Source organism: Marmota flaviventris, chromosome 17 (genome assembly GCF_047511675.1).
Source record: "Marmota flaviventris isolate mMarFla1 chromosome 17, mMarFla1.hap1, whole genome shotgun sequence".
Classification (NCBI taxonomy): Eukaryota; Metazoa; Chordata; class Mammalia; order Rodentia; family Sciuridae; genus Marmota; species Marmota flaviventris.
The window spans coordinates 14,207,644-14,235,642 of NC_092514.1; the positions used below are offsets into that span (position 1 = coordinate 14,207,644).

At 53.2% G+C, this 27,999-nt stretch overlaps 1 protein-coding gene across 2 annotated transcripts; it reads left to right on the plus strand.

The window, feature by feature from the left end:
- Window positions 1–983: 983 nt before the first annotated feature.
- On the plus strand, window positions 984–27,996 carry Grap (GRB2 related adaptor protein). Of its 2 annotated transcripts, XM_027922304.2 has the most exons (5): window positions 990–1,167; window positions 9,476–9,573; window positions 14,512–14,634; window positions 24,172–24,340; window positions 26,642–26,923. In XM_027922304.2, exons 1-5 carry the CDS (start codon window positions 1,090–1,092, stop codon window positions 26,825–26,827), a joined length of 654 nt encoding a protein of 217 aa, XP_027778105.1. In that variant the 5' UTR covers window positions 990–1,089; the 3' UTR covers window positions 26,828–26,923. The 2 variants fall into 2 exon arrangements, with proteins under 2 accessions (XP_027778106.1, XP_027778105.1); XM_027922305.2 differs by lacking the exon at window positions 24,172–24,340 and having other exon boundaries at window positions 984–1,167; window positions 26,642–27,996.
- Window positions 27,997–27,999: the final 3 nt, after the last annotated feature.

Genomic DNA, 27,999 nt, shown 5'->3' on the forward strand with positions numbered 1-27,999 from the left:
GAGTTTGGCTTTGAACTTGTGATCCTCCTGTCTCAGCCTCCAGAGTTGCTGGAATTGGGCTGGCACCATCATGCCCACCTAAGAAACAGTCTTTCTGCAGCGCTAGGGATTGAACCACCACTGATCGACATTCCCAGACCTTTTTTTTTGAAACAGGGCATCACTAAATTGCCTAGGCTTGCTTCAGATTTACAATCCTCCTGCCTCAGATTCCCGAGCTGTGAATTACAGGCATGTGCCACTGAACTCAGTTTATTTGCACTTCTTTTTGACCTTACAAAGCACAGATACATAGCACAGATAGTGCCCAGTGTTTAAAGCAGAAGAGGTTCCTTTTGAGTTGTTGTTGTTTATTTAAAATATTTTTTTTAGGTGTTGATGGGCCTTTATTTTGCTCATTTATGTGGTGCTGAGAATCGAACCCAGTGCCTCACACAGGCTGGGCAAGCGCTCTACCCCTGAGCCACCACCCCAGCTCCTGAGTTGGGTTTTAATGGATGAATAGGAGGAGTCCTCTGGGAACAGAGGAGAGGAACAGCAGGCAGGGGGGTGGCGTGTGCAGAAGCCTGGAGAATGGAATAAAAGTGTGGTATGTCACCTATTGTGGCCGGAGCCCAGGGGCCAAAGGATGAGTGTGAAAGCTACATGTGGCTGTGATTCACAGGTGGCTTGCACGTCAGATAAGGAGATTGGCCTTAATGTGGCAGGTGCCGGAGAAACATGGGGGACTAAGGTTTTAGAAAACGGGAGGTGACAAGACACAGTGCAAGATGGATCTGTGGGATTTATCTTGTTTGATCATGTGTGACGTGGGTACAAAGGCACCCCATTTCCAGGCTGCAGGGGGATTCCTCCAGGGCTGCACCTGGCCACTGGGGTTAGAGGCAGTGACTGGGTGGCTCACACGTTCTCCCTGCTCGGGTGACATGTCTCTGCTTCCTGTTTCTCCCCCATCAAGGGCAGTTTCGGTCTCGGCTTCAAAGAACAAACACACACTCAAAACAAAGGAAGACAGTCCTTGACTGCAGAGGAAGCAGGAAGCTGCCGGTCCTGCTCGGAGCCCAGCTGCCGGAGCCTGGGGACAGCAGGATGGAGTCCGTGGCCCTGTACAGTTTTCAGGCCACGGAGAGCGATGAGCTGGCCTTCAACAAGGGGGACACACTCAAGGTACGGTGGTGGGCTGGAGCCAGGCTGAGGTGGCCCTGCATGGGGTGGGGGGTGGGCTAGAGGCACTGGGTCCCCAGGACAGCCCCCGCCGTCAGGTCTCTGGAGGACAGGTTTGGCTTCTCTAGTTATGGACCGTGTGATTCGGGACAAGCTACCGCCTCCCTTGGAGCCTCAATTTCCCCATCTAGGAAATGGGGAGATAGTTAGTGAGTCCCCCTTTGGGGGGACTGTTGTGAGTATCCAAGGAGATGTTATTAGAGTGGCTGTCAGGGGTTGTTGGTTCAACTCCTAGTTCTCCAGGGAAAAGAAATTTGAAAGAATTGTTGAGAGAACAAGAGAATCGGCTAGAGAAACGAAGAGACAAAATGGGGGTGAGAGAGCGAGAGAGCGCATGTGCTGTGCACACACCAGAGGAGGTGTTAGGAAAGAAAGATCACCCAGTGGGGCTAACGTAGCTGACTTCACTGTCAAGAATGAGCTTCCCAGCAGTGTGGAGAAAAGGGAAAATGGACTCATCCTCAATTCATTTCTCTTTGTTTGGGCTCCTTTTGAAGGAGATGGTAGGCTTCAAGATGTCATGACAGATGGGTCTGTGGACTCTCTCTCTCTGGGGATGTTCTTGCTTATCTGTTTGAATCTGACAACAAGAACCCAGAAGCCAGATTTCATGCCAAGATTTGGACACTGGAGCTGCCAGTGTCAGTACTCATCCTAAGAAGTTAGAGCCCTTTCCTGGGCCTGGAGCAGTGGATATTAGATTGGATGTCCCTCCATTCTGGCCCATTAGCCATGTTCTTGGCTGCAAGCTTCAAGCATGAGAAGGGGCAGGAAACCTCTTTTTGCTACTGGCCCCCACACTCTGCAGTGTAACCAATATCCCCTTTAAGCTATTGGGGTGTAGAGGACTTGCACCCTCATTTTGTGGAACTGAGGCCACGGGAAGTGCTCGGTGTGGGGTCAGATTTGAACCTATGTCCCTTTGACTCTGCAACCCACATCCAGTCCCCTGAGACACGGCACAGGCTGGGCTGGGAGCTGGGGAGGTTAGTGTTGGGGTCCAGAGGAGTTACATGCCCTTGAGGAATTACCCTTTTTTTTTTTGCGTTAGGATATTGGCACCTCGGTCCACCTGAGTTGCTGGCTCTTAGCCCGTATACATGTGGCCCACTGAGGCTGGTGGCAGGCTGAACATCAGCCTGGGTGATGTTCAAGGCCCTAAGCAACTTAACGAGACCCTATCTCTAAATAAAATATCAAAAGGGCTGGGGATGGGGCTCAATGGTTAAGCGTCCCTGAGTTCAATCCCTGGTACCACCAGGTACCAGGTACCTGGTCAATCCCTGGTACCACCGTCACCACCACCAACAACAATAACAACAAACTTATGACAAATGACTGATGTCTTTTTGTGAGGATCTAAATCTAGTTCAGAGGCCTCCGCGATTCACCTGAGAGCAGCACGGGATTTCTAGATTTTGGGGTTTGGGAAGGAGGGAGATGGCGAGGATAAGGAATGGAGTAAGAGGCCCACCCAACCAAGAAGGACTAACTGGAGGTGGATGTGAGCAGATCAGTGGGGTCCCCCAAGGCAATTGCTGAAAAGACTGGGGGCATCTTTCCTTCTCTCCCAGATTTCTGTGCCCTCCACCTCTAGATTAGTCAGGTTTCCCACTCACCTTCGCTAAGTGTTACCGGATTCTGGTGGGTTTCTGCTAAGGAAGGAGTGAGGTCCTGGTCTCCCTTCTCTGACTGTAAGCCCCAGGAGGGCAGGGCCCATGCTGGAGCAGCAGGACCCGGCACACAGAAAGCTTCCAATAAGATATGGGAAATGTGGACCGGAAAGAAGAGGCAGGAGGAAGACATTAGCTGACACTGGGTATTAACCCTACCAGGGGACTTGTATCCTTAGAGAGAGGTGGTAACTGGGGTAATGCAGGCTCAAGGGGGGATGGAGGGGTGACAGGCAGTGGGAGAAGCCGTCTTTTCCTTCATGCATTTCACAAACCCTGAGCTACTGAGCACCCACTCTGTGGTTGAGCACCCACAAGGCATCAAGCTGAGTGCTGAGAGTATATACAGGGAGATGGCTGTAGAGTAATAGTGGGTAGGAGAAGGGACAGAGGCCGCTTTAGGTGGGCTGGTCAGAGCAGTTTCTTAAAAGAGGTGACACCTCGGTTGAAATCTAAACGATGAGCAAGAACTGGCCATGTAAAAGCCGGGGGGAGAGAACAGCAGACTGGGGAGAGAGTGGTCAGAGGCTCTGAGGAGGGGCTGTAATAATATGTTTGAAGAATTGGGGAAAAAAAAAAAAAAGACTGTGTCTAAGAAGGAGGGCATAAGGCTGAGGTGGGGAGGCACCGAGGTGGGCAGGAGTCAGGGCCTGTTGCAACGACAGGTGAGAAATGAAAGTAGCTCCGAAGAATTTAAAAACTTACATCGGTCCAGCATGTAATCCCAGCAACTCAGGAGGCTGAGGCAGGAGGATTACAAATTCAAGGACAGCCTCAGCAACTTGGTAAGGCCCTAAGCAAGTGCTCTACCACTGAGCTACAACCCCAGCCCCAGCAACATGTAATTTTAAAAAGAGTCTCTAAGGTTGTTGAGATTGTGGGGAAATGTGTACTTTCACATGTGGATGGTGAACGGGTAAAGTCGTGCAATCATTTTGAAGGGCATCTGGGAAATATATAAAGAGCCTTAAAAACATTATCCAGGCATAGTGGTGTGAACCTGTAGAGGTGGCTTCTGAGCCTTTTGTATTTTCTTCTTTATTCTTTCTGTATTCCACGGATATTCTGCAATAAGCAAATACAGTTAGTCCTCCAAAGCCACAGGTTCTGTATCTGGGGATCCAACCAACCTCAAATGGAAAATATTTGGGGGAAAAAATTTGCTACCATACCAAACATGTGCAGAACTCTTTTTCCTCTTCATCCTCTAAAGGGTACATTATAATAGCTATTTACATTTTATTAGGTATTGTAAGCAATCTAGAAACAATTTCAAGTATTCTCGGGAGGATATGTGTAGGTTATATGCAAATACTACACATTTCATACAAAGACACTTGGGCATCTATGGTTGGCTATCTGTGGAGTGGAGTTGGGGTCCTAGAATCAGATCTCCCTGACACCAAGGGAAAACTGAATTCCCTCCAGGGGGCCAGGATTATGGTGAGGCAGAGGATCTCATTCTCTCAGGTCTGTGCAAGTACAAGGTCAAATTTCGTCATTATTTAAATCTTTTTTATTTTAAAGTGTAGTTCCTCCCCCCCATGCCCCCTCCCATTCCCCCCCCATTCCCTGCCACCCTTGCTAGGGTTGAAACCCAGGGCCTTGCACATGCGAGGCAAGTGCTCTTCAACTAAGCTACATCCTCAGCCCTTTATTTAAGATTTTGATGGAATTTTTGTATTAAATTTTTTATTAGATTTACAGAAAAATGGAGACAAAAGCCTAGTGGGATTCCCACATGCGTGTTCCAATATCCAGCTTTCCCCTTTATTAACATCTTACATGAGCATCATGGTACTTTTCTCACCAGGAGTGAACTAATACCGATACACTATTATTAACTAACGCCCACACACAGTTTTGTGTTCATTTTTATTTTTTAACATACTGCCTTAAAATATTATTTATCTTGATTCCTGGGGTTTTTTTGGCATCCTTTTAAATTATGCTAGAGAACTCACCTGCCTCTTGTATATCACCCACTTTTTTTTTTTTTTGGTACCAGGGATGGAACCCAGAGGTACTTAACTACTCTGCCACATCCCCAGCCCCTTTTTAATATTTTATTTAAAGACAGGGTCTCTCTGATTGGTTTAAGGTCTCTATGTTGCTGAGGGTGCGTTTGAACTCGTGATCCTCCTGCCTCAGCCTCCCCAGCCACTGGGATAACCCGTGTGCACCCGGGTCCAACTCTACTGCCCACTTTTCTAGAACCATTTTGCCCTATTAATGTTACTGCTTTGTTCACCCGGCACAGCAAAGCCTAGGGTCTCTCTTGCCTAGGGCCACAGTGAGTGGCTGGTGGCTAGCCCTTCCCCCACTGGGGTCTGGGAGAGGTTGCGAATTCCTGCAAGGGTCCTGGTCTCTGATCCAACAAATGCCTCCTGAGCCCCCCCCCACCCCCCGATGGGCCAGGCCCTGCTCCTGCAGCACCAGCCGTGCAAGTCAAGTCCCACTCCAGCGCCCTGCAAGGAAGTGGGGTTGTTCCAATGGGAACCTTGGTTTTAGATGAAACCTCAGTGGCAGATGGACTCCCTCTGGACACATGAACGTCACTTCCTGGGACAAGGCCTCCCTCTTTGAAAAGTCAGGCATTTCTAGGTGGACAGGACCCTACTGCTTCTGGCTGGAGGGGGAGACTCAGTGGCTCCACTTCCCTCTCTCCATGGACAGCTTGGCCTTTGGGACCCAGACTCAGGAGCCCCCAGCCTTCTTTACCTCTTGGAGAAGGCTGATGGCACAGGCTGAGCTCCTGCACCAGCTCCTCAACAGCCTGTCATTGAGTCTTGGCAGTTCTGACCATTTCTCAGCACCCTCAGTCCCTCTCCTCTGGTCCAGGCCTCCATTTCCACTCACCTGGAAAGTGCACTCAGAGCCTGTCCCTCCCAACTCTAGACCTACTGGTCTCTTTTCAATCCAGGCCCAGAACTGGTCCCACCTCAGGGCCTTTGCACTGGCTACTCACTGGCTTCCTTCTTATAATTCAGGGCTCAGTCCACATGTCACCTCCCCAGAGAGGCTTTTCTTGACCACTACAGCTGCCCGCTGTTGACACTCTGCCTGCCTCCACCCGACGTTTTCCACACGTGTCATCCCGGTGCACAATCGAGCACTTACCCCTACACTAAACCACCTGTTTACTCGTTCCTTTCCTTATTGATGTCTGCCTCTGCCCTCTACAGCGCAAGCTCCTGGTTCCTGTTGCATCGCCAGGGCTCGGCACAGCGCCAGGTTCACAATAGGTGCTCAGTAAAGAGCTGTTGAGTCAACTCCACGAGGCAGGGAACAGTGAGGAAGGAAGGTCACCTGGGCGGGAGGCCCCTGCCGGGGCAGGTCAAAACCTGAATCATCTTGGGCAGTGGTATTTCATTAGCGCGGAGCCAGTCCCTCTCTTGTGGGAATTCCCGCGTCTCCAACTTTAGAGCCATGTTGGCAGAAAGAATTGAGCTCACATCACCATAAGAACATTCCTGGGTCCTCTGAGGTGACAGGAAAACAAGACAACATAAGACCTAGACCTATGACATTCCTGTGTCCACGCAGGGTGTTGTAGCCCCTGAGAGATTGCCATGTCCACCGAAGGCCATGAATGTGGCCATTTAACAGAAGAAGAAACTCAGGCCATGGCTACAGAGAGCGTCAGAAGCAGATAGAGATGCAGATAGGTCCCTAATTCCTGGCTCCAGGGCGCCTTTCTTAGAAGCCAGGGTCGGGGCAAGTGGTGCACAGGCCCTGATTTTCTCATTTGGTTGGGGAAATCATTTTGTTTTGCTTTGAGGGAAAGTTTTCCTGAGCCAGCCACCTGCTTCCGTCTGTCTCTGGGGCTGCCACCTTGTTCAACCCCAGGGCAGGAAGGAAGGGCTCACCCTGGCTTGGTGGCCCGACAGGCCTCAGGCCTGAGCTGAGGGAATGAATCCCAGCTCCACCTGGCAGAATTTCACTAAGTTAGGACCCTTGCATTGGCCTGGCTGCCCTTGGGTGTATGATTAGAAGTGGATTCGTAGAGAAGTCCCTGCTATTGTATTTGAATGTAGAAGAGCTGATACTGGTGTAGGTCCTTCCATGGCTGACGGTAGTCATGGGTGGAGACCAAACTGAGCTGATTTTTCCAGTCTAACAAAGAGAAAGAGATCAGGTCTAAAATTGGTTCTGATATTTGTGGAGAGCTGGGGTGGCTCAGTGGTAGAGCCCTTGCTCAGCATGCACAGACCCTAGGTTCAATTCCCGGGACCATAGGAAAGAAATGGAAAAATCAGTATTTGTTGAAACTCTCATGTGTTAAATGTATATTACTAGTAGAACAAATCCAATATCCCCAATTCAATTATATAAGATACTTGAAGAGCCTTTGTTTTGCATCTGATTGACCCAATCATCATACAATTAATAAGAATCATGTCATACCTACTTCTTCTTGGCTAACGAGGAGTTGAAATAAATTGTTGGCTGTGACCAGAATTTGCATAGTGATAAGGAATATAAGTTGACTTATATTGGGATCTGAGTGCATACATCCTAGAGAAAATTCTCTAATAGGTCATGTGATAAAAAGTGATACTGGGGGGGCTGGGATTGTGGCTCAGTGGTAGAGCGCTCACCTAGCACGTGCAAGGCCCTGGGTTCCATCCTCAGCACCACATAAAAATAAATAAATAAAATAAAGGTATTGTGTCCAACTACAACCAAAAAAATATATATATTTTAAAAAACGATACTGGTATAAATATTATTGAGAAGTAATTTAGTTTAAAATTTAAATCAAAGAGTAAGTCAGGTGTGGGGGTATATCTGTAATCCCAGGTATTCAGGAGACTGAGGCAAGAGGAGCACAGGTTCAAGGTCAACCTCAGCAACTCAGGGAGACCCTGTCTCAAAATAAAAAATAAAAAGGCTGGGGATGCCGGGCCTGGTGGCACACACCTATAATCCCAGCAGCTCAGGAGGCTGAGGCAGGAGGATCGTGAGTTCAAATCCTGTCTCAGCCACGGCAAGGCATTAAGCAACTCAGTGAGACCCTATCTCTAAATAAAATACAAAATAGGGCTGGGGATGTGGCTCATGGTTCAGTGCCCCTGAGTTCAATCCCTGGTCTCCGCCCCCCACCCCCACCCCCCAAAAAAGGCTGGGGATGTAGCTCAGTGGTAGAGCTCCCTGGTACAGTTTTCTGTTTCTCAAACAAACACCTAAGAACAAGATTAAAGGTTTGAATGGTTATTCAGTGTCAATTGGAGATGATAATTTTGTATCCAGTGAAGGAATAAGGCTAACTGTGAAAGCAGAAAAGATAAAAAATGTCTACATAGTGTGAGTGCAAATGATTTTCATGTAAATTAGTAAAAGTTATGATAATGGGAATGTAAGAATAAGGAATGATACTAAAATAAAAGAGGAGAATATGTACCCAGTGTTTGAAGCCTGCTCCAGAAATGACAGGAAAGTTGTACCCTTTGTCCAGAGACAAAGTGGGAGGTAGAGTGGGGGTAAAAAACTGGTAGGCCAGGGGCTGGGGTTATGGCTCAGTGGTAGAGTGATTGCCTAGCATGTGTGAGGCACTGGGTTCGATTCTCAGCACCGTATATAAATAAATAAAATAAAGGTCCATTGGCAACTAAAAACTATTAAAAGAACAAAAACAAAACAAAAAATATTTGTAGGCCGGAGTCCCCCTAGACCAACAGAACCCAAAGCCACAGGCTGACCATAGAGGTTCTGCCTATCCCCTGCTGCGTGGCCTTGGCTGAATTACTTCCCTTTCTGGGCTCATCCATAAAATAGCATTTTAGGTGAAGGTTGCTTGGGAATTGGAGTGACCCATGGAAATTGTGCCTAGGAAATGTAGGCAGGAACCCCAATTTCATGTGGTCACCCTCCTAGGCCCAGACCTGCTCCTCCCCTCTGTTCCTTGGTTGTTCACCCACAGCAACTCGCCACCCCCACTCTGGTGGTTTCAGTTCCTCTCTGCCCACCTGTGAGGCAAAGGAGGCTTCTCGGGCCTGAAAAGGAGCCCGTGGGACCCAGCAACCAGCTTGTGCAGCACACAAACCTTGTTCATTTGTGTCGCAGTGCCTGTCCCTCCCGGTTCTTGCCCCTGAACTTGAACTGTAGAGCGTTTGACATGTCAGTCCCCCTTGGGTAGCCACTCATTTCTGAGCTCAGGTGGGGGCTCCCTGATCTTCCTGGGGACCTCCAACCTTCACCCCAAGGTGCCCTGCATGGTGGGCACACGGGTAAGACCCCGTGCTAGGGGACACAGCTCAGGATCTGAGGAGCCCTAGATCTGCTCCCAAGACCTCAGATCTGGTTGCAGAGCCTGTGAGTCCATCTCCAGCCACTCAAAACTTTCAACCCCAAACATCTGAGTTTCCAACTGTCCCACAAAAGCTCCTGAAGATGGGACCCAGCTGTCAAAAGGCTGGTTCTAACTCGACCTGGGTGACCTTGAGCAGGGCCCCCTGCCCTCCTCTGTAAATGGGCTCAGAGGATGATCCAGATGAAGCCCACCTGGAGCCTTGCAAGTCGAAGGTGACAGCTATTTCTTCTCAGTGACTGAGTGGCTGTGTCTGTCCTGCTTGCAGATCCTGAACATGGAAGACGACCAGAACTGGTACAAGGCTGAGCTCCGGGGTGCTGAGGGTTTCATCCCCAAGAACTACATCCGGGTCAAGCCCCACCCGTGAGTAGCCTCAACCCCTGACCTTGAGCCTGTGTGTCGCTGCCCAGCTGGCCTGGCCGGGCCTGCTCTGCCAGGAAAGGCATTGGACATCCTGAGGGGAAGTGGACACTGGCTGAGCAGAGTCTGGGGCCTGGGCAGAGTGGGAGTTGTGTCTGGGCCCTAGGTATCCCGGTGCCTGGCACCTACTGGCCCCTGGGAAGTCCTAGGTCAGGTTCTCAGCAGGTAGCACCCAACATCGCTGCCCTTAGGATACTTGGGGCAGAGTCCAGCCCAGAACAGCCCAGGGAGTTTAGAAATCTCTGGAAAAAAAATAAATAAATAACAAGTGGAAATGGTTTAAGTAACAGTCATTCGGCAGACATGGCCCTAGCTCCTGGAGACATAGAGGTCAGAAGAGCCCTGCTTCATGGGAGACACAGGACATGAAGGACATAGCACATGAGAGGGTGACTAAACAGGCAACGCTTCTCAGGAGAGGTGGCAGTGAGTGGGATTTTGAAGGATGGGTAGGAGTTGGTTACCTAGAAAAAGCACCCACCCTTGGGAAAAGGTCAGGGGTAGCCCAGGGAGAGCGACGAGGGAGGATCCATAATGTGTGGGTCGGGCAGGAGGCCCTCAAACGCCAGGCCAGGTAGCAGAGAGTCACGGAGGTATTCAAGGAAGGAAGAATGCAGTCAGAAGTGGCTGAGGTGGCGAGGCTGGTGGGACAGTTGGGGAGCTCTGACGTGTAGCTGGGGGTGGAAGACAAAGGAGGTGCAGGGCCAGGGTGGAGCCCCAGGGGTATTTCCTCTTTATCTTCTTTTGAGTTATTTTTCCAAAGCTGCCACCACCTCCATTTCCTTTGCGGGGGCCCAGCCCCAACCCGCCCAGGTCCCCAGTCACTCCGCCCCCAGCTATAGGCATTCCCGGCCTCCCTCCCTCCCCCGCGGAGGTGCAGCCTCCAGTCAAGGGAGGGGGCAGGTGGTGCGTGAGGAGAGAGAGGTGGTGAGGACTCCACCAGGGCCTGAGTCCGGGCCAGAGGAGCCAAAAACAAGGACAGGGGCCCGGTGAGCGCCCTGGGCCAAGTGTCAGGCTTCAGGTGGAGGCTAAGGCCTGGCCAAGTTGGGAGGCGGAAGGGCCTCATGCTGCTGAGAAGGCCTGAGCAGAGGGTTCCATTTGCTCAGGTGAGGGACAAAGGATGACAGAAGGCACCACGTGATGCTGAGGCACCACGGAGGGTTCCAGCCTCCCCTGGGGTCAGTTCAGGCTACTTGTGCCTGGGACAGAGCCGGGCTGGGGTCAGGCCCCGGAGGCCCAGGGCTAGTCTCAGCCTGGCTAACCTGAGCACCTGCTTGGTCCCCAGATAGTTCTGGAAACACTCTAGCTCTGTCCCTGAGTCAGCCATGATGGCCTTCGTGGGGAAGGAGGGGACCCGGAAGGCCTTGTGCCTGTGCCAGGTCCCCTCCTTCCCTGAGCACCCAGTGTCACCCCCACCTCCCCCCAGGAGACCATGATGCAGACCCAAATGCTCCCAGAGCCGGCCACATAGGTCAGGGAGGCCCCTGACCTGGCTGAGTGGCCAGTGGGGGCAGGGAGAGCTGAAGGGTGTGTGGGAGGAGGGGCATGAACTACTTCGTCACCCGTAGTGGCAGCAAGCACCTGCGGGCAGCCGCCATTTATCCTCCCAGGCCAAAAGGAGGTGAGTACTATCAAAATGGTCTCACAGGCCGGGAGACAGAAGCACGGAAAAGTTGAGTGACTTGTATAAAGTCACACAGTAGAATTGCAGATGGGGTGGTATGGGACCAGGGTGGGGCCGGCCAGGAGGAGGGCTGGGAAAGCTTGTCAGAGCAGCTGCAGGGCTGGGGAAAGTTCCAGACGTGAACTTGTGGGGCAGCCTCTGGGAGGGGCATCTCTCTGAGCCTCGGTTTCCACATCGATGAAAGGGGGACAAGGGCTGGGGTGGTGGCTCGGTGGCAGAGCGCTTGCCTAGCATGCGTGAGGCACTGGGTTCCATCCTCAGCACCACATAGAACTAAATAAAGGTGTCCACCTACAACTAAAAAAAAAAATTTATTTAAAAAAAATTGTGTTCACCTACAACTAAAAAATTCATTTAAAAAAAAAAAAGGTGTGGGGGACAACACCAAGTGGTTGAAAGAGAGTGGTGTTGGCGTGGAGAGAGGAGCTGGGCTCGGGGGCCCTTGAACTCCTTCCTTTAAGCTGCCACGGTGGGGGGCAGGGCTGGCAGGGGGTGTGGGGCCTCCCTGGGGTATGACACCCTCTGAGGGCCATGGCCGCCTACGCCCTGACGTCTCCTGTGGGGGTTTTGAGGGTTCTTCAGAGACATCTGGCCCCCTGGGAAACTCCCATCCAGCCACGGTTGGAGGAGGGGCTATGGCACCTCCCCTCCCTGGTCACCCTGACCTTGGGCCCGCCACTTCCCCATCCTCTAAGACTTGCCCAGGCAGGGGATGGCAGGCAGACTCCAGCCTCCGGGTTTCCCGCCAGTAGGGGGACAGCAGTGACCTAGAAGCTCATATCTGGAGGTGTGGGCTCCCCTACAAGTAGCCCCTGGGAGGCCACGTGAGGAGCAGGGATGCAGACAGGGACGGGAAGGAGCCCCTTGCTGCTGGGCAGCTGGAATCCCATCCCCTTGTGGACGTCAGGGAGATGCATAGAACATGCTCCTAGGAGTCACACCGCCCCCCCACGCACACCCAGGGGCAGGGAGCTGGGTGTCCACCTCCCTGCTCCAGATCGTCATCACTTGAGAATGTTCCAGGGCCTCAGCCTGCCCTGCACATGGCAGGCCAACTTTGCTCCTGACAGACAAAAGCCCGGGCACGTGCCCGGCAGCCTTCACTGAGTCGAGGCAAGACAGGGACACAGGCAGGACACAGAGTACCCTGGCAGCCCTCCTGTCCTCTGCTCTCATCTTTGAGGCCTCAACATCTGGAGACGGCAGGAAAAGTCACACCTTGCATCTCCACCCATGCCAAATGCGCCCTGGCTCAGGAAGTCCTCATGGAAGGAGGGAAGAGGCTCAGGAAGTCCTCATGGAAGGAGGGAAGAGAAACACGAGGGGACACAGGCTCTGGACCCTGCCCTGGCCTATCGTGGTCCCACCATGAGATCTCCAGCTGATCTGGACCCCAGTTTCCCCATGTGAACAACAAAGGGGTCAGAGCTAAGGCTGGGCTAAGGTCCAGGAGTCAGGAAGCCAGTGGGGACCCTCTAGCCTCCCTGTGCTAGGTGTCTTTGATTGGGCTGCTGTATGGGAAGACCAGACTGGGTGGCTGATAAACAACAGATGTTTATTTCTCACTGTTCTGGGGACTGGGAAGTCTAAGATCAGGGCTGGCAGGTTCAGTGTCCGGTGAGGGCCATTTCCTGGTTCATAGATGGCCATCTGGTAGCCATGTCGTCGTTATGTTGTGAAGGGACAAATGAGCTCTCTGGGGTCTTTATTCTTCCCCCTTCGTCCATTTTTTGTTGCTATAACAGAATACCCGACTCTGGGTAATTTGTAAAGCACAGGGGTTTATTTAGCTCATGGAAGCTGTGAAGTCCAAGAGCGTGGTGCTAGCTAGCATCCACTTGGCATTTGGTGGGGGGCTTCTTAACAAGGCAGAGGGCATCACAGAGCAAGTGAGCTTGAAAGCAATCACTTTTATAACCAAGCCACTTCCTCAATAATCCACTGATCCATGAGTGGATTACTCTATTAATGAGGGCAGATCCTTCATGACCCAGTCTCCTCCTGGTTGTCCCAAGTCTCAGCACTGCTGTGTTGGAGGCTGTTTCCAACACTTGAATTTTGTGGAGACATATTCAAATCAGGCAGACATAATCCTACTCATGTGGGCACCTCTTCACCTCCCAATGGCTCTACTTTTAAATTCCATCTCATTGAGGAATGGATTTTAGTATATGAAAGGTGGGGAATGCAAGTTGTCAGTCTATACCAGTGGGTGAGACTCGCAAAGAAGGCAGGGGAGGCTGGGTGAGTGGTGCATGCCTGTTATCCCAGTCATCTGGGAGGCCGAGGCAGGAGGATTGCAGGTTTGAGGCCAGCCTCAGCAATTTAGGGAGGCCCCTAAGCAACTTGGCGAGACCCTGTCTCAAAATAAAAAATAAAATGGGCTGGGGATGTGGATCAGTAGTAAAGCATCTCTGGGTTCAATCCCCAGTATTAATAATAATAATAATAAAGAGTGTGTGGGGGGCACGGCTGCCTGGAACCGTCTTGGGGGGAACTGAAAGAGAAGTTGGATTCCAGTTTCCCTGGGGATCTTCAAGAGACTAGGCATTTATGAGACACCTTCTCTATACTCTTGGTTTACTTACTTGAATCCATCATCACCGGGCATGGTGGCGCACGCCTGTAATCCCACAGACTCAGGAGACTGGAACAGAAAGATCGCAAATTTAAGGCCAGCCTGGGCAACTTAGCGGGACCCTATCTCAAAACTTAGATAAATACAAAAATAAGTAAATAGGTCTAGGGATTTGGCTCAGTGGTAGAGTGCCCCTGGGTTCATCTCCAGTACCCTCCCCCACCAAAAAAAAATCTCTAGGCCTGGGGGACAGTGTAGTAGAGCCCTTTCCCCCACCCAAATCATCTACTATCTAAAACAGAAGTTAGGCTGACATTGGTGCTTATGGTTCATGGGAATTTAATTTTTTTTTCTCATCTGGGTGCATATATACCTGTAGGAAAGGTTGGTGAGATTCAGGTGCCAAGGCACTGGGGTGGTATCCCAGCTCCTGCCTGCTTCAACTGGCTTTGTGGCTCTGGGCCTCGGTTTCCCTATCTGTGAAATGGGAACAACCCCATCTCCCACATCTTAGGACTGTCTTGAGGATTGGTGACATTGAACACCTCAACATCGTGCAGTGTGTGTGTGTGGGGGGACCTGGCCTGCCCACTGCCTTCACCAGCCCCTTTCTCCACAGGTGGTACTCGGGCAGGATTTCGCGGCAGCTGGCGGAGGAGATTCTGATGAAGCGGAACCATCTGGGAGCCTTCCTGATCCGGGAGAGTGAGAGCTCCCCTGGGGAATTCTCCATCTCTGTGAAGTGAGCTTGGACCTTTGGGGGGTGTGCAACCGGAAGGGGCAGGGAGGCAATGTCCAAGTTGAGCCTCCGAGAGTGAGAAGGGTGGGGAGGGCATCTCTGTAGGAGTGACCCCAGTGGAGCACCCCCGGGTGCAGCCCAGAGCAGATTCAGGCCAGCTGTGCAAAACCTTGAAGGTGGAGAGTTCCAGATGTTACTCCCTGAGCAGTAAGGAGCCCTCAAAGCTTCTTTGGGAGGAGAAGGAGGATGTCACTGGGCGGGGTGGTGAGAGATGCCGCATGGCAGAGAGCACTGAGGTGCCCAGGGCAGGTGTCTCGAGTGTACTCTGTACAGGATCCCACCAAATGGTGATGATGAGAGGATGAACCCTGAGGCCAGGCTGGCTGCCTGGGTTCTCATTCTGGTGGTTACAATCTGCTGGCTCTGTGACTTTGTGCCAGTCGCTTAATCTCTCTGGGCCTGTTTCCTCACATGTAAAATAGGTTATTGCGAAAATGAATGAGGCTGGGAGGCGGGGGCAGGAGGATGGCAAGTTCAAGGTTAACCCGGGCAGTTTAGGAGACCCTGTCTCAAAATAAAATAATAATTTTTTAAAAAAGATCCAGAGAGGGGCTGGGGATGTGGCTCAAGTGGTAGCGCACCCGCCTGGCACGCGCGGGGCACTGGGTTCGATCCTCAATACCACATAAAAATAAAAATAAAGATATTGTGTCCACCTAAAACTAAAAAATAAATATTAAAAACAAACAAACAAAAGATCCAGAGAGCCTGGCACAGTGGCGCACGCCTGTAATCCCAGCGGCTTGGGAGGCTGAGACAGAAACATCAGCTAAGTAACTCAGGGAGACCCTGTCTCTAAATAAAATACAAAATAGGGCTGGGGATGTGGCTCAGTCAGTGGTTGAGTGACCCTGTGTTTAATCCCCATTACCCACCTCCCAAAAAAGATCCAGGGATGTAGTTCAGCAGTAGAGTATTCCTTGATTTAATCCCCAGAATTAAAAACAAAACAGTGCCCACCCCCCCAAAAAAAGGAAAAAGAATGACTAAATGAATCAATATGGTTAAAGCTGAGGGCTTCCACAGGCTCAAGCAGGGGAGAAAATATTTTACCCTATTTAGAATAGTGGCATTGCAGCAGGTGGGCGTGATAGGGATTATTTGGCATAGTGTCAGGGTGGCTTCTCTGTCCTGGCATGGTGTGGTGGGAATAGAGGTGGAGGTGATGGGGTCAGGCTCCTGGCTGGTCTCTGTCCTTCCTACTCCCAGGGCCCGGAAGAGCATGGTCTAGATGCACAAATCCAAGGACTAGTTACTGAGCTCAGAGCCCTGGTGTGCCAGGCTGCTCCGGAGCTGGGGAAATAGCATTGAAGAAGACACAGCTGTTGTCCTTAAGGATCTAAGTCTTGGCAAGGGAGACAAAGGAAAGAAAACAAATAAATGCAGAATGAACTGAGGGTGGTCAGGGGAGGACTCTGAGGAGGTGGTGGCAGCATTTGAGCCAAGAGCTGAACGAGGAGGTGGAGGCTGCTCAGGTGTCTTCGAACGTGGACCTGGGAGGAGAGGCTTCCAGACAGAGGAACAACCAATACAGAGGCCCTGAGGTGAGCATGCAAGAGGGCCCGGGGAGGTGATTCTGAGTCGGGCTCAGAAGCATTAGTAGGAGTTTGGTGCACAAGGAGAGGGGAGGATATTTCAGGCACAGGAAACAGCATGTGCAAAGACCCAGAGATGAGGCAGTGAAGGGTGTGTTTGGAGCCAGAGTGAGCAAGGGCTAGGAACCTAGGGGTTCGTCAAAGAGACAAGCGAGCCAGATGGCAGAGGGCTGACGAGGTTGCGTTTTTTCTTTGAGCAACAGGGAGCCATGGAGGGTCTTCAGCAGAGGAGAGGTCTGATCGGCAGCAGATGCCTCTGGCTGATGTGAGGAGGAAAAACTGTTGGGGGTGAGGGGGACAGCAGGGAGGAACCAGGCAGGAGGTGGTGGCGTCTAGCACCTAAGGGGATGAGGTGGCTAAGTCTAGGAGGGGGCATGACTGTGTGCAGTGGGACCCACCAGCAGGACTAACTCTCAGGGCTTCTGTGGCCACTGTGGGCACAGAGCCTGGCACCAGAGGCACTTGTTGGGCCAGTTCTTATTGCTACTATCAGAGCCAGTATTGGGGTGAAAGATACCACCTAAATATCACTGGAGCAGAGGTGAGCCCTTTAGTAGCTTCTCACTGTGTGATCAGGGCGTCTGCGGGGAGCACCCCAGGTAGCCATCCCCCCACCTGGGCAGGAAGGCTGCTCTAGTGGGGAGATCTGATGTCATGGTCAAACCTCCCTGGTCCTTATTCAGAGTCCCTCCTGAGACCCCCCTCCCCCCCCAACCAGCCAGCAGCTTGATCCATTCCCCCTGTCGCTGGGAACAGGCTGGTGATCCCCAGGGACTGACTGGGTCACCCTCTCTGAGCCTGTTTCCCCATCTGAAAAGCAGGGTGCTGCAGCACGTATGTGCGGTGGGGAACGGAAGGGGGAGTCCTGCGAGTAAGTCCTCTGGGCCTGCCTGGATGGCTGTGGGCGTCTGGAGGCCCCGCAGGTTCCCAGTCCCCACGCCCCGCCAGGCTCCCTGCAGACCCCGGGGAGTCACTGCTTCCTCAAAGGCAGGAAATGGCAGTTTTCCAAGTGGTGGCTGTCCGGGGGCCTGGTCATCTCCAGGGTATGGCGCCCGCCAGGCGGGCTAGTCTGGATTCGAGTGACTGCTGGAACCACCCCCCCCCCCCCAAGCCCAAGGTCACCCAGCAAAACAGGGGCTCAGGGGACTCAAACTGCTCCTGGCGCCTGAGCCAAGCGGGAGGCATTGGCCATTGGCTGGTGCTGCCCTCTTCTGGCGGTGCTCTGTAAGTGCAGCCCCAGCCGGGGTTGGGGGGGTCGGACCAGAACATCTCAGCCTGGGAATTCGTTCCTCAGCCCCACCTTTTTTTTCTTGGTACCGGGGATTGGACCCAGGGGTGCTTAACCACTGAGCCACATCCCTTGCTAATATCAGAGCCAGTATTTATATTTTATTTAGAGACAGGGTCTCACTGAGTTTGCTTAGGGCCTTGCAAAATTGCTGAGGCTGGCTTTGAACTGGCGATCCTCCTGACTCAGCCTTCCGAGCCGCAGGGATTACAGTCCACACTCTTTTATTTTAGCATTGGCTGTGTGTGCGGGAGAGGAGTCCGATGGGATGGGAAATAGACACCCTCGCCCAGAGGGTTTCTGTAACAAACAGATGAATACAGGAAATGCAATAGACATGCTCTGCAAGAAGGCCCAGGGAGGTGATGTCTGAGTTGGGCTCTGAAGCATTAGTAAGAGTTTGGTGCACAAGGAGAGGGGAGGATATTTCAGACACAGGAAACAGCATGTGCAAAGACCCAGAGATGAGGCAGTGAAGGGTGTGTTTGGACAGCAGGTCCAGGTAGGAAGGGAGATGGGCAGTGGTAGGGAGCAATTCTTAAGTAGGGGGAATCAGACCAAGGTGTCCTGGGAAGACAGCTGAGAGTATAACTCAGAGAAATCTTGGCACATGGTCCGGGCTTCTCTCTCAGGGCACCCAGACCAGGTGTCCCAAGGTCAGAACCAGCAAGAGCTTCCCAGGCTCAATGGCGGAGGTTTGTGCACAGCACCACCAGGTGGCAATCTCGACCCTCACTTCCTCCCAGGCTGGGCTCAGGTTTCTTGGGTCCTGCTCCTCCTCAGTATACCTCCCCTGTCTTGGGGCTTTTTGTATTCTTTGGAGGGCCACAGGCAGGGGGTCAGTGAAGGCACCTGAGATTTAAATGGGACTTGTAGTTAGGAGATTTCCAATACCTACTTTTAATGCTGGGCAAGCTATCCTCTGGCCCTGTTTCCTCATCTACAAAATGGACATCTATATGAAGAGATTAGTATGATGAGTAGTATATAGTAAGTGTTCAATAAACACCATTCAAAACCCTCAGGGGCCGTACCATGTGCTGGCAGCGGGGAGTTGGGAGTCCCTTCTGACCTGGAAGGCGGCTCCCCATCCTCTCTCTGCCCATGAATCCAAGGCTATCAGAGGGGAGACAGTGACCTGGGGAGCCAGCGAGCCCAGGTCCCTTGCTGACTTTTCCCTGGACCTGTTGTGTGACCTCAGGCAGGCTCTGGCCCTCTCTTGTCTCTAACAGCCTCATCTATGACATGGAGAAGACCATGATCCCTGATGCTGTGAAGTCCAGTAACCCAGTGGCCATCCAGGAAAGTCTGGCAGATTGCCCGGCAGATTGGGTTGTGAGGAGTCCTCTGCCCTCGCTGGCTTGATACTCAGGAACTCTGACTGTGCTACGCCTGGCATTCTCCCGCACACTCAAGCCAAGCCCTATAAAACTGTAAGAGACGAGGTTTATGAGCCTCACGCTGCCTCACAGAGCAAAAGTGACCATAGCTAGCTGCCCTTTATGAGTTTACAAAGGATTGTGTCCCCCCCCCCCCACCTTCAAGGAGCACATGTGAGCTGGCAGCTAGTGGGCTGGGGGCCGAGGCTGCCATATAATGTCTGAGCTCCTATCCAGGCCCCAGGGACTCTCCGGTGTTCAATGACAGATTGTCTGCAAGTGAGTGTTTTGCTTCCTTTTTTGGTCAGTAGTGCCCTGGAGTCAACGGATGTGTGTTTGCCCTGCACATCCAGCCACTGAACACCAGCTGCGTGCCAGGCCCTGTCCTAGGTCATAGGTGCTAGCAACTCGGCCCCCTAGAAAACAGGTTAAAGCTTCATGACCTCGAGGTACTTGTGTTCTGCTGGGGTGATCTTGGATGATGATAGAGGATCCAGAGGAAAGGAAGCAGAGAAGTCAGGGGTGCCCTTTTAGACATGGAAAGACTGGCTGCATGCACAGATAGGGAAGAAGGGAGGGAATGTATTTGATTCCTGGGAACCTAGTTTGTAGGGAAGGAAGTGAAGCTCAGAGAGATGCAGTAATTTGCCCAGGGTCACACAGCAAAGAATGGCAGAACTGGTGCCTACTGACTTTCTGTGCCCTGACAGACGCTTTCCCTGAAACCTAAACACCCGGCCGGGGTCTCTCTCTGTTAGCTAGCTGTGTCCCACTCCCTCTCAAGGTCAGCTGGATTCCATTTCCTGTCTGCTGCAGTCCTTTTTCACAGATGGGCAAACTGAGGCCAGAGAGACCACGCCCCATAGAAATCCTCCACTGGGCAGTTAGCACCCAGAACTCTGCCCTGTTGGGCCCACAGCCCTGGTTGGGTAAGGGGGGGGGCGTCCTGGACTCCTACCCCCACCCACTCAGCCTGGTTTTCCCAATCTAGGCTGCCACCGTCATTTTTTGCTTCTGCTGCTGCCACTAGGCCAGAAAAACCCGCTGGGCAGGACCGGCTGCCCCAGCATTAGACCTGACTTGGTCCCTGGGGTTTTCCTGACAGTCAGGGCCTCAGCCCAGACCCTTGTCCCTTTGGGTATGTGGGTGTCAGGTCACAGGCAGAGACAGACGTACCCATGACTGCTCCTCGAGGGACCCACACATGCAGTCACTGCCCCGGGGCAGGAGACAGGCAGAGACACAGGCCTGAAGCACACACCCTGAAGGTGCTCAGTGGAGACTCACGAAGCCCAGTACGGCCCACTGCAGGGGTTCACACTCACCCCAGGCCCCCCTCAGGCTCCTGTGGCCTCCCTTCCTATTCCAGCTGCCCAGGGCTCACCGCCCAGAGCCATCTGCACCCCAGACAGACCAACAGGGCCACAGTCACCTGCACTCAGATCCCCTAACTCCTGTACGCTCTGAAGTACCCCTGGGTTCTGGGGCAGGGTTCTCCAGAGAGCAGCTGTGGTCCAAGAGGTCCTCAGATGCCTCCATCTTGGCCCGGAAGTATGTATGACTAAGGCCGAGACCAGGCAGAGGAAAGGGATGAGGCATTATGTCTGGTGAAGGTATGAAGAGCCGGGCCAGAGCCAGGTCAGGCTGGGAGAGAGAACTCTCAGTTGCTGAGCGTGGGGGAGTGGGATGGAGGCAGCCCTACCTGGCCTCCTCCAGCTTAGCGCTGCCAACATGGCTGCCCATGTGGCTGCCCATGTGGCTGTGGGCCAGCTGCTCCACCCTCTGGCCTCCCTCTGCTCAGTTGTATTTAGGAAGTGTGAACAAGGTAGGGGAGAGGACAGGATCTGCCATTTGTTGACAACCTACTGTGTGCTGTGCACAGGCCAGGGGCTGGCATGTTCCCCAGATTTGAGAAGTTCTGAATTCTCAGGTTGGAAAATTCTAGAATTCCCAGGTTTCTTGTCTCTTTGCCTTATCTCATTTCCTGTTCTCTACTCCCTGACCTTCCTATGTGATCAGAATATGCTTAGTTCTGGCTAATTGTCCAGGCCACTGCGGATGACTTTCAGACTCTAAAATGCTCCCAGTCGTGGTTATATTTGGGTCGAGATCTCATTCAAACCTGCTTACCCCTTTCGTTTCCTTACTCAGGGGGGGCCTCCTCTACCTCAGCCTCCTCCTTAAGGCCAGCACAGAGTCAGGCCTTCTGCCTCTGAACAGGGCGCCCCAAACAGAGTCATTAGTTCCCTATTTCCTGACCAGCCTTAGAGTGACAGCCTTCCCCATTTACCCTAGCCAAAGTCCAGGAAAACCCCAAGCTCTTCCCGAGCACCATGTTGAGGAGCCGTTGGGCTCACAGGCTGCCTTCGGGCAGCACATGGCCTCTGGGAGACTACAGCAGGCCAGACAGGGTGGGGCCCCCTGTCCCCGTCTGCCTTCCTCAGCATCCCGGGCACATGGACGCACGTCCCACACCCGACAACACCATCAGCTTAGTCACCAGGAACAATGCTCAGTGATGCCACCGAAGAGACTTTGCCTCAGGTTTGGGGACCATTGCTCCACCTGCTCCAGAGCCTCTGCTCCCACAGGGAAAACTGGCTCCTTTTGAGGGGAGCTGCCCTAAATGTTGGGTACATCAGAGGGGGGTTGGGCCTGCTTCAGGGCACCTGCTTCTGGGTCACGATGCCTGGCATCTGGAACCCCAGTTCAGAACCTCCAGAAGCAGGTTTGAAGAAAAATGTCTTCTGCTGGGCACGGTGGCCCATGCCTGTGATCCCAGCAACTTGGGAGGCTGAGGCTGGAGGATCCAGAGCTTGAGGCCGGCCTGTGCAATTTAGTGAGACCTTGTCTTGTTTTTTTTTTTGTTTGTTTGTTTGTTGTTTTTTCCTCTTCTCTAGTCAGCAGCAGTATCCATTGGTCAAACACCTGATGTGGCTCATTTTGGGGGGTGGAAAATGGCCTTTTTTTCTCTCTCTTTAAGATCCTGTCTTAGCACTCTTGAGGAATGAAACTTAGGTAGGGATGCTCCATTCCCAGAGTTCCACCTAGAAGGGACCCCAGGGCCTACTCTGCCTCCCTGCCCTTTCAGAGCCCAGTGTGCAAGCCATCGTGAACAGTGTGTCACAAAAAGGCTGCAGGAGGCGCTTAGGGACCTGAGGAACCTCCCGACTCACGAGGGGTTCTGAGCAAAGGTCTGGAGGTGCTGAGAGGGTCCTCCTCTTGACTCTGGCCAGGTGGCGGGAATCCGAGGGTACCTGAAAAGCATCTCTGTCTTCTCCTTCTCCCTGTGGTGCTGGGATTGAACCCAGGGCCTCATACATGAGAGGCAAGTGCCCTACCACTAAGCTATCCCCACAGGCCTCCATTTTTAATCTCAAATCTTTCCTCTTAAACTTGTAACAAAGCAGCACACGGGCCCCAGGGCTGAGAGGTGTAGCTACTGAACAGAAGGCAAGGGCAGGACTGAGCGAGCACGGGTCCGGGTAGCTGAGGGACACCGCACTCAGGCCCAGGAAGACTGTAGGCCTGAAGGAGAGAACCCCATCTTATAAACGCAGTGCATCTGGATTGTTTAGCAGAATTGTAATTCAGAACCCAGGAGGCATTGTGTTTTAACCATCAAGTCTCTGTGCTGAGAGTTGGATCTCACTCATTTTAGCCCCAAATGGGAACGAAACAAGGCGCAGCCCATGGCTCAGGAGGCAGAGGGGTCAACTCCCTCAAAGTGGCCATACTGCGCATCCCCAAGTGGCCTTGTCCCAGCACCCCCAGCTCTCAACCACACCAGCCACCTGCACAGCACACCTGCCCTCCGGCCTTCCCCTGGTTGGGAGCAAAGCTGTTCTGGGTTTTCTCTCCAGCCCCCAGCTGGGTCACATGGGCCCAGGACAGCCATGGCAGTGGCCTTGCCTGGCCCTGGTCCCAGGCTACCCTCCCCTCCCCTGTGAGGTGTGTGGCTAGGATCTAGGTTTGGTAGGGGAGGACATCATGGTCCACAGAGCAGCTGTCGAGGCCAGGGAGGGACAGTTCAGGTTTGGCCTGGCAGAGAGAACGAGGGAGGGCGGGCCTGCCTCTGGGGGGCACAGCCCAGGGAGCAACATGGCACAGCAGAATTGGACTGGGAATTCTTCTATCTAGGACATTATTAATATCATAATTGGAATAATGATTGCTATTGTTCTGTGATGCTAATCAATCAGGAAGCACGTTGGAGCCAGTGTGAGCTCAGACGTGGCCCCAGCCCTGGCCTTCCTCGCTCTGTAGCACTGAACTTGGGGCCTCCGTTTCCCCATTGTGCAAAGGGCCTGACCCCCCCACCTCCTGGGTAGTGAGGCAGGCCCTGCTCTGACCCTGCATTTCGGAAGGGAATCACAACCCACGTCAGCACCAACCTCAGTCCCGGCCCTGCGCGGCCCATCCTGGAGTACAGATGTGCCAAGTGTAGGAGGCTTGGGGCAGGTCCCTCTGCCCTGTCACTGCCAGATGGCTGTGTCCTTCTGACAGTTTGGAGGACAGGGTATCTGCCCAGCTGGGCTGGAAGGGACCCAGTAGTGGGCTGGGAGACTTGAAGGTGAGAAAGGAGCCCATTGGCTGCATCATAGAAGAAATGAAGGAAATGAGACTGGCTATGTAACCAGAGCCAGATCTTTAGTCTGAAGGTGCTAAGACTTAATCCTGAGGGAAATGAGGAAGGTTCTTGGGAGAGGGAGAGGGACAAAAAGCATCCAGTATACCTGAGATCCTCTCCTATTAGTAGGCTTTGTTCTGAGTCGGGATGATCTTAGGATTCACTCCTCAAGGGACCGCAGGGATTTGGAATGGGCAAGGGAGGGAGGAGAATGTCACATCTGTGGGGGATAGTGAAGAGGTGTGAGAGAGATTATCTGTTCTGGATGCACTCAGAGGTAGCCCATTTAATGTTGCCAATAAACCACAGCATTTTTTGCTCACTTACCCGAAGTGAAGTGCTATCACTAAGAGGAAAGTGAGGTTCAGAGAAGTTCAGGACTAGCCTAAAGACTCAGCAAGAAAGCGGCTTGGTCCAGAGCCCCACACCCTTCACCCCAGATTCCGCTGCCGGGGAGCCTCCTGGGCTCTTCCCCATCTGTATTTCCCTGGCTCCAGGTCTCTCCATGAGAAAGGCCAGGTTCTGGGTGGTGCTGAGCAGCAGGTGGGGGGCGTCAGGATCTGAAACCGCTGTGGCCCTCTTTGCTAGCTACGGGGACCAGGTGCAGCACTTCAAGGTGCTGCGGGAGGCCTCCGGGAAGTACTTCTTGTGGGAAGAGAAGTTCAACTCCCTAAACGAGCTGGTTGACTTCTACCGCACCACCACTATTGCCAAGAGGCGGCAGATCTTCCTGCGAGATGAGGAGCCGCTTCTCAAGGTAGGGGTCTGGAGGCGGGGTGGGGTGGGGGTAGGGAGCAGGAGGCAGGGAGTAGGGGGCAGGGTAGGGGTAGGGGGCGGGGTAGGGTTAGGGGGCGGGGTTGGGGTGGGGGTTGGGGGCGGGGTTGGGGTAGGGGGCGGGGTTGGGGTCCGGATTGGGGTTGGGGGCGGGGAGGGGGGTGCTCTTCCTGCCATCTGTGTCAGAGAAGATGCCCACCATGTGAGCACACAGGCCTGGCCTCCCTTCCCACTCCAGCGGGAGGAGGGGGCAACCCAGGTTCCAAAGGGACATTCTGGTGGCAGCTGAAACAAGCAAATAGGGAAAAGGGGAAAGATGAGGGACGCCAGGTAAAGCCCATGGGACAAATGGCAGTCTGGCTTGTTGTCAGCTCCTAGAATGGTCTGCTGCTTACAGCTGGTGCTCAATAAATGTTTGTCGAATGAATGGAGTGAGCCCACCGAGTGCCACACACCGCGTCAATCCCATTATACACATGAGGAAACTGAGGCCACATACCCGGAAGGCTCAGTCCAGGTTTCTGCTCCCCAAGGAGGAGGTGGCCTTGGACAGGGTGTCGGGCAGTATGAGCACTTGTGGGCGAGGACCTGGCTGGGCACAGGGTGTGTGTGTGTGTGTGTGGGTCCATCACACCTTGTCCTCACAATAACAGCAATTTGCCAGCCAGCCCTTTCAAGGGGCCCCAAGGACTAGCTGTCACTCTCATTAGGATGACAACACCAGCCAACGGGGTTATTAGCCCTGACATGCTGTTTTTCTTGGAAACAGGGGTGTTGGCAAAGCCTGGAGCAGGAGGTCAAGACATGAGGACATTTGAACTTGGGCTCTGCAGAATATATGGAGAGCATGATCATAGGAAGGGCCTGGGGAGGGGACGGAGCCAGCCCTGCAGAGAAGTTCCAGTCCTGCAGTTCCCAGCCCCCTTAAAGCCTTGCCATGTGACCTGAGGGCCAACTCAGCCCTCAATTTCCCATCTGCCCAATAGGATGAACCCTGGGGTTTGATATGCCCCCAAAGAGACTCAGGAGGTCCCCACTAGTGCATCCTCTGAAGGGCTTCTCCGCCTGACCCTGAAGAGTGCCCAACAGTGAGCTCCCAGCCCGGGGACTCCTCTCTAGCTGGGGCTCTTGCTCCCAGATACCCCTGCTGCTCACGGCTTGGATCAGCTCTATCTTGGGAGCAGGATGGAGGTGAGGAGCCTACTGAGGCTCCAGAGCCCCCACAACCTTGCTCTGGCTTGGACCCCATCCGGGGGTGAGTGCAGAGCTGGCTTAGTTCCCTGGTACCCAGGACACCTCCTCCTTCTGGGCAGAGAACCGTTAATTAGAGTCTCTGCTGATCCTATCGCCCATCCTGGATGAGAGTCTGTAGGCTGAGATGAAATCCTGGTGGGACAGGCAGGGCCAGGGTGCTGGATGCCATAATCATGGCACCAAAAAGATGTATTGTAGAGAGCTCCTGTCTGCTGCTGTTCCAGAAATGAGGCCCACAGAGGACAGGGATATGCCCAAGGTCATATTTGGGGCAGGACTGAACCAGACCTGAGAGCTGGGAACAGCTTAAAGGGGCAATCATATTCCTCAGAGTCTGACCAAGGGCAATAGTAGTAAAGACCACTCTTAGCTGGACATCATTTTACAGTTTATAAGGCCCCACCTGTGATTTCATGCCTGGAATCAAAATTTCTTTTCTTTTTTTTTTTTGGTATTGGGAATTGAACCAGCACTTAACCACTGAGTCACAACCCCAGTGCCTTTTTTTTTTTTTGTATTTTATTAGAGACATGGTTTCTCTGAGTTGCTTAGGGCCTTTGCTAAATTGCTGAGGCTGGCTTTGAACTCGTGATCCTCCTGCCTCAGCCTCTCCAAGCCGCTGGGATTACAGGTGTGTGACACCTCCCCTGGCTGGAATCAAAATTTCGTGTCTGTTGTAGAGATGGGGAAATGAGACCAGAGAAAGGCAGGTAGGGACCCTCTCCACCCTAGGACTTAGCTGCCCTCCCCCACCAGCCCTGTGGTCAAAGAAAGGTTGGGTCAGTCTTTGTTGACAAAGGGTCTGTGAAGCAGGCAGGCCATCAGGGGTCCGACCCAAGTGGAACACCCATTGGGTGGGGTGGTCACCCATCTGGCTTCAGTCAAGATCTGGATGTAGTCGACTGGGATGCTGCCCCAGCCTGCAGAGCCCACTCACTTATGTGGGACCTTCCTGGGGAGAGTCTCCATGAGGACAGCTGGGTCTCAGAGCTTCAAAAAACACCCCACTAACCTCTTCTTCCCCTCACAGTCGCCCCGGGCCTGCTTTGCCCAGGCCCAGTTCGACTTCTCAGCCCAGGACCCTTCACAGCTCAGCTTCCGCCGCGGTGACATCATCGAGATCCTGGAGCGCCCAGACCCGCACTGGTGGAGGGGCCAGTCCTGTGGGCGTGTTGGCTTCTTCCCACGGAGCTACGTCCAGCCGGTGCATCTGTGACCTCATGGGCGGCGGCAGAGCCGGCAGCCCCTTCGGCCAAGAGGTCTTTTTGCAGGAACTGGGGTCCAGAGAGAGGACCTGGACAACCCCACTCCAGGTCACATTGGGCTCAGCAGGAAGCCTTGCATTGAACTTGGCCTCCTAACTGCCTTGTGCCTCTTCATACAGATTGGGACACGTTCCCAGCACCCCAGAACTAACTACTGTGCTTAGAGACCAGGTTGCTCTTGAGGACTTCCTATTGGCTGCCAGTTGTGTGACATCAGGGGGCGGGGTCTCTGGAGGCCCCACCCACATGCTACTATCAATGGCTCAATTCCTAGGTTGCACAGACTTGGGGCTCAACCCAGAGAACCCTAGGCTTGGTGCGTGGGTTCACCTCGGGCAGACCACTGCTGGGTCTGTCTACCCCTCCCTCAAAAGGCACTTGGATTTATACAGGTGGCTCAGCCCAGAGCACCTGGGATTACTAGGTAAACAGGAGCTTTTCTTGCAGAAAAAATGACTTTGGGCTCCATCTGGGGCATCCAGCCCCCAAAGATGCTTTGGGGTGGGGCGAGAGGACCTGAGGACACGGGAAGGAGCTGGAAGAGGTAAAAGAAAAGAAGTAAGTCCTCTTCAGTTGGCCTTGTGCACACAGACAAGCTCTGAAGAGCCAGGCCCTAGGCCCAGCCACATGGGACACCTGGACTGCACGGGATTATGTTTGCGCAGGTTCTGCCTGGACCAGGGCCCCTGGCACTCTGGGAAGGCAGGGCAACCTGCAGGCCAGATGGGATGTTGGGTTTTTTTTGATGCCCTACAGGACCAGAGTTGGCAGGCAGCCTAGGTAGGGGCCAGCCTGAATGAAGATGGAATGGGCAGCCCCCAAGCAGAGCCTGGGCACCTTTGGGAGCAGGACAATTGGAAGTGGGACTTAGGAAGGCCCTGAATCCTAGGCTGATGGAGGCACCATGAGCAGGGGAGGAAGAGAGGAGGTTCCTTCCATTCCCTGGAAGCAAGCTGAGGGAGGAGCCCTGAGGGAGGGGTGCCCCCCCCCCCGTGTTGTAGGCAGGTGGGGTTCTCCCTCCCTCCAGGGCTGGTCCAAGACCCTTCAAGCCCAAGACCCTGGCAAACCCCACTGCTCCTAACCTGGACCTGTGTATTCAAAATAAAAACCATGAAACCAATAT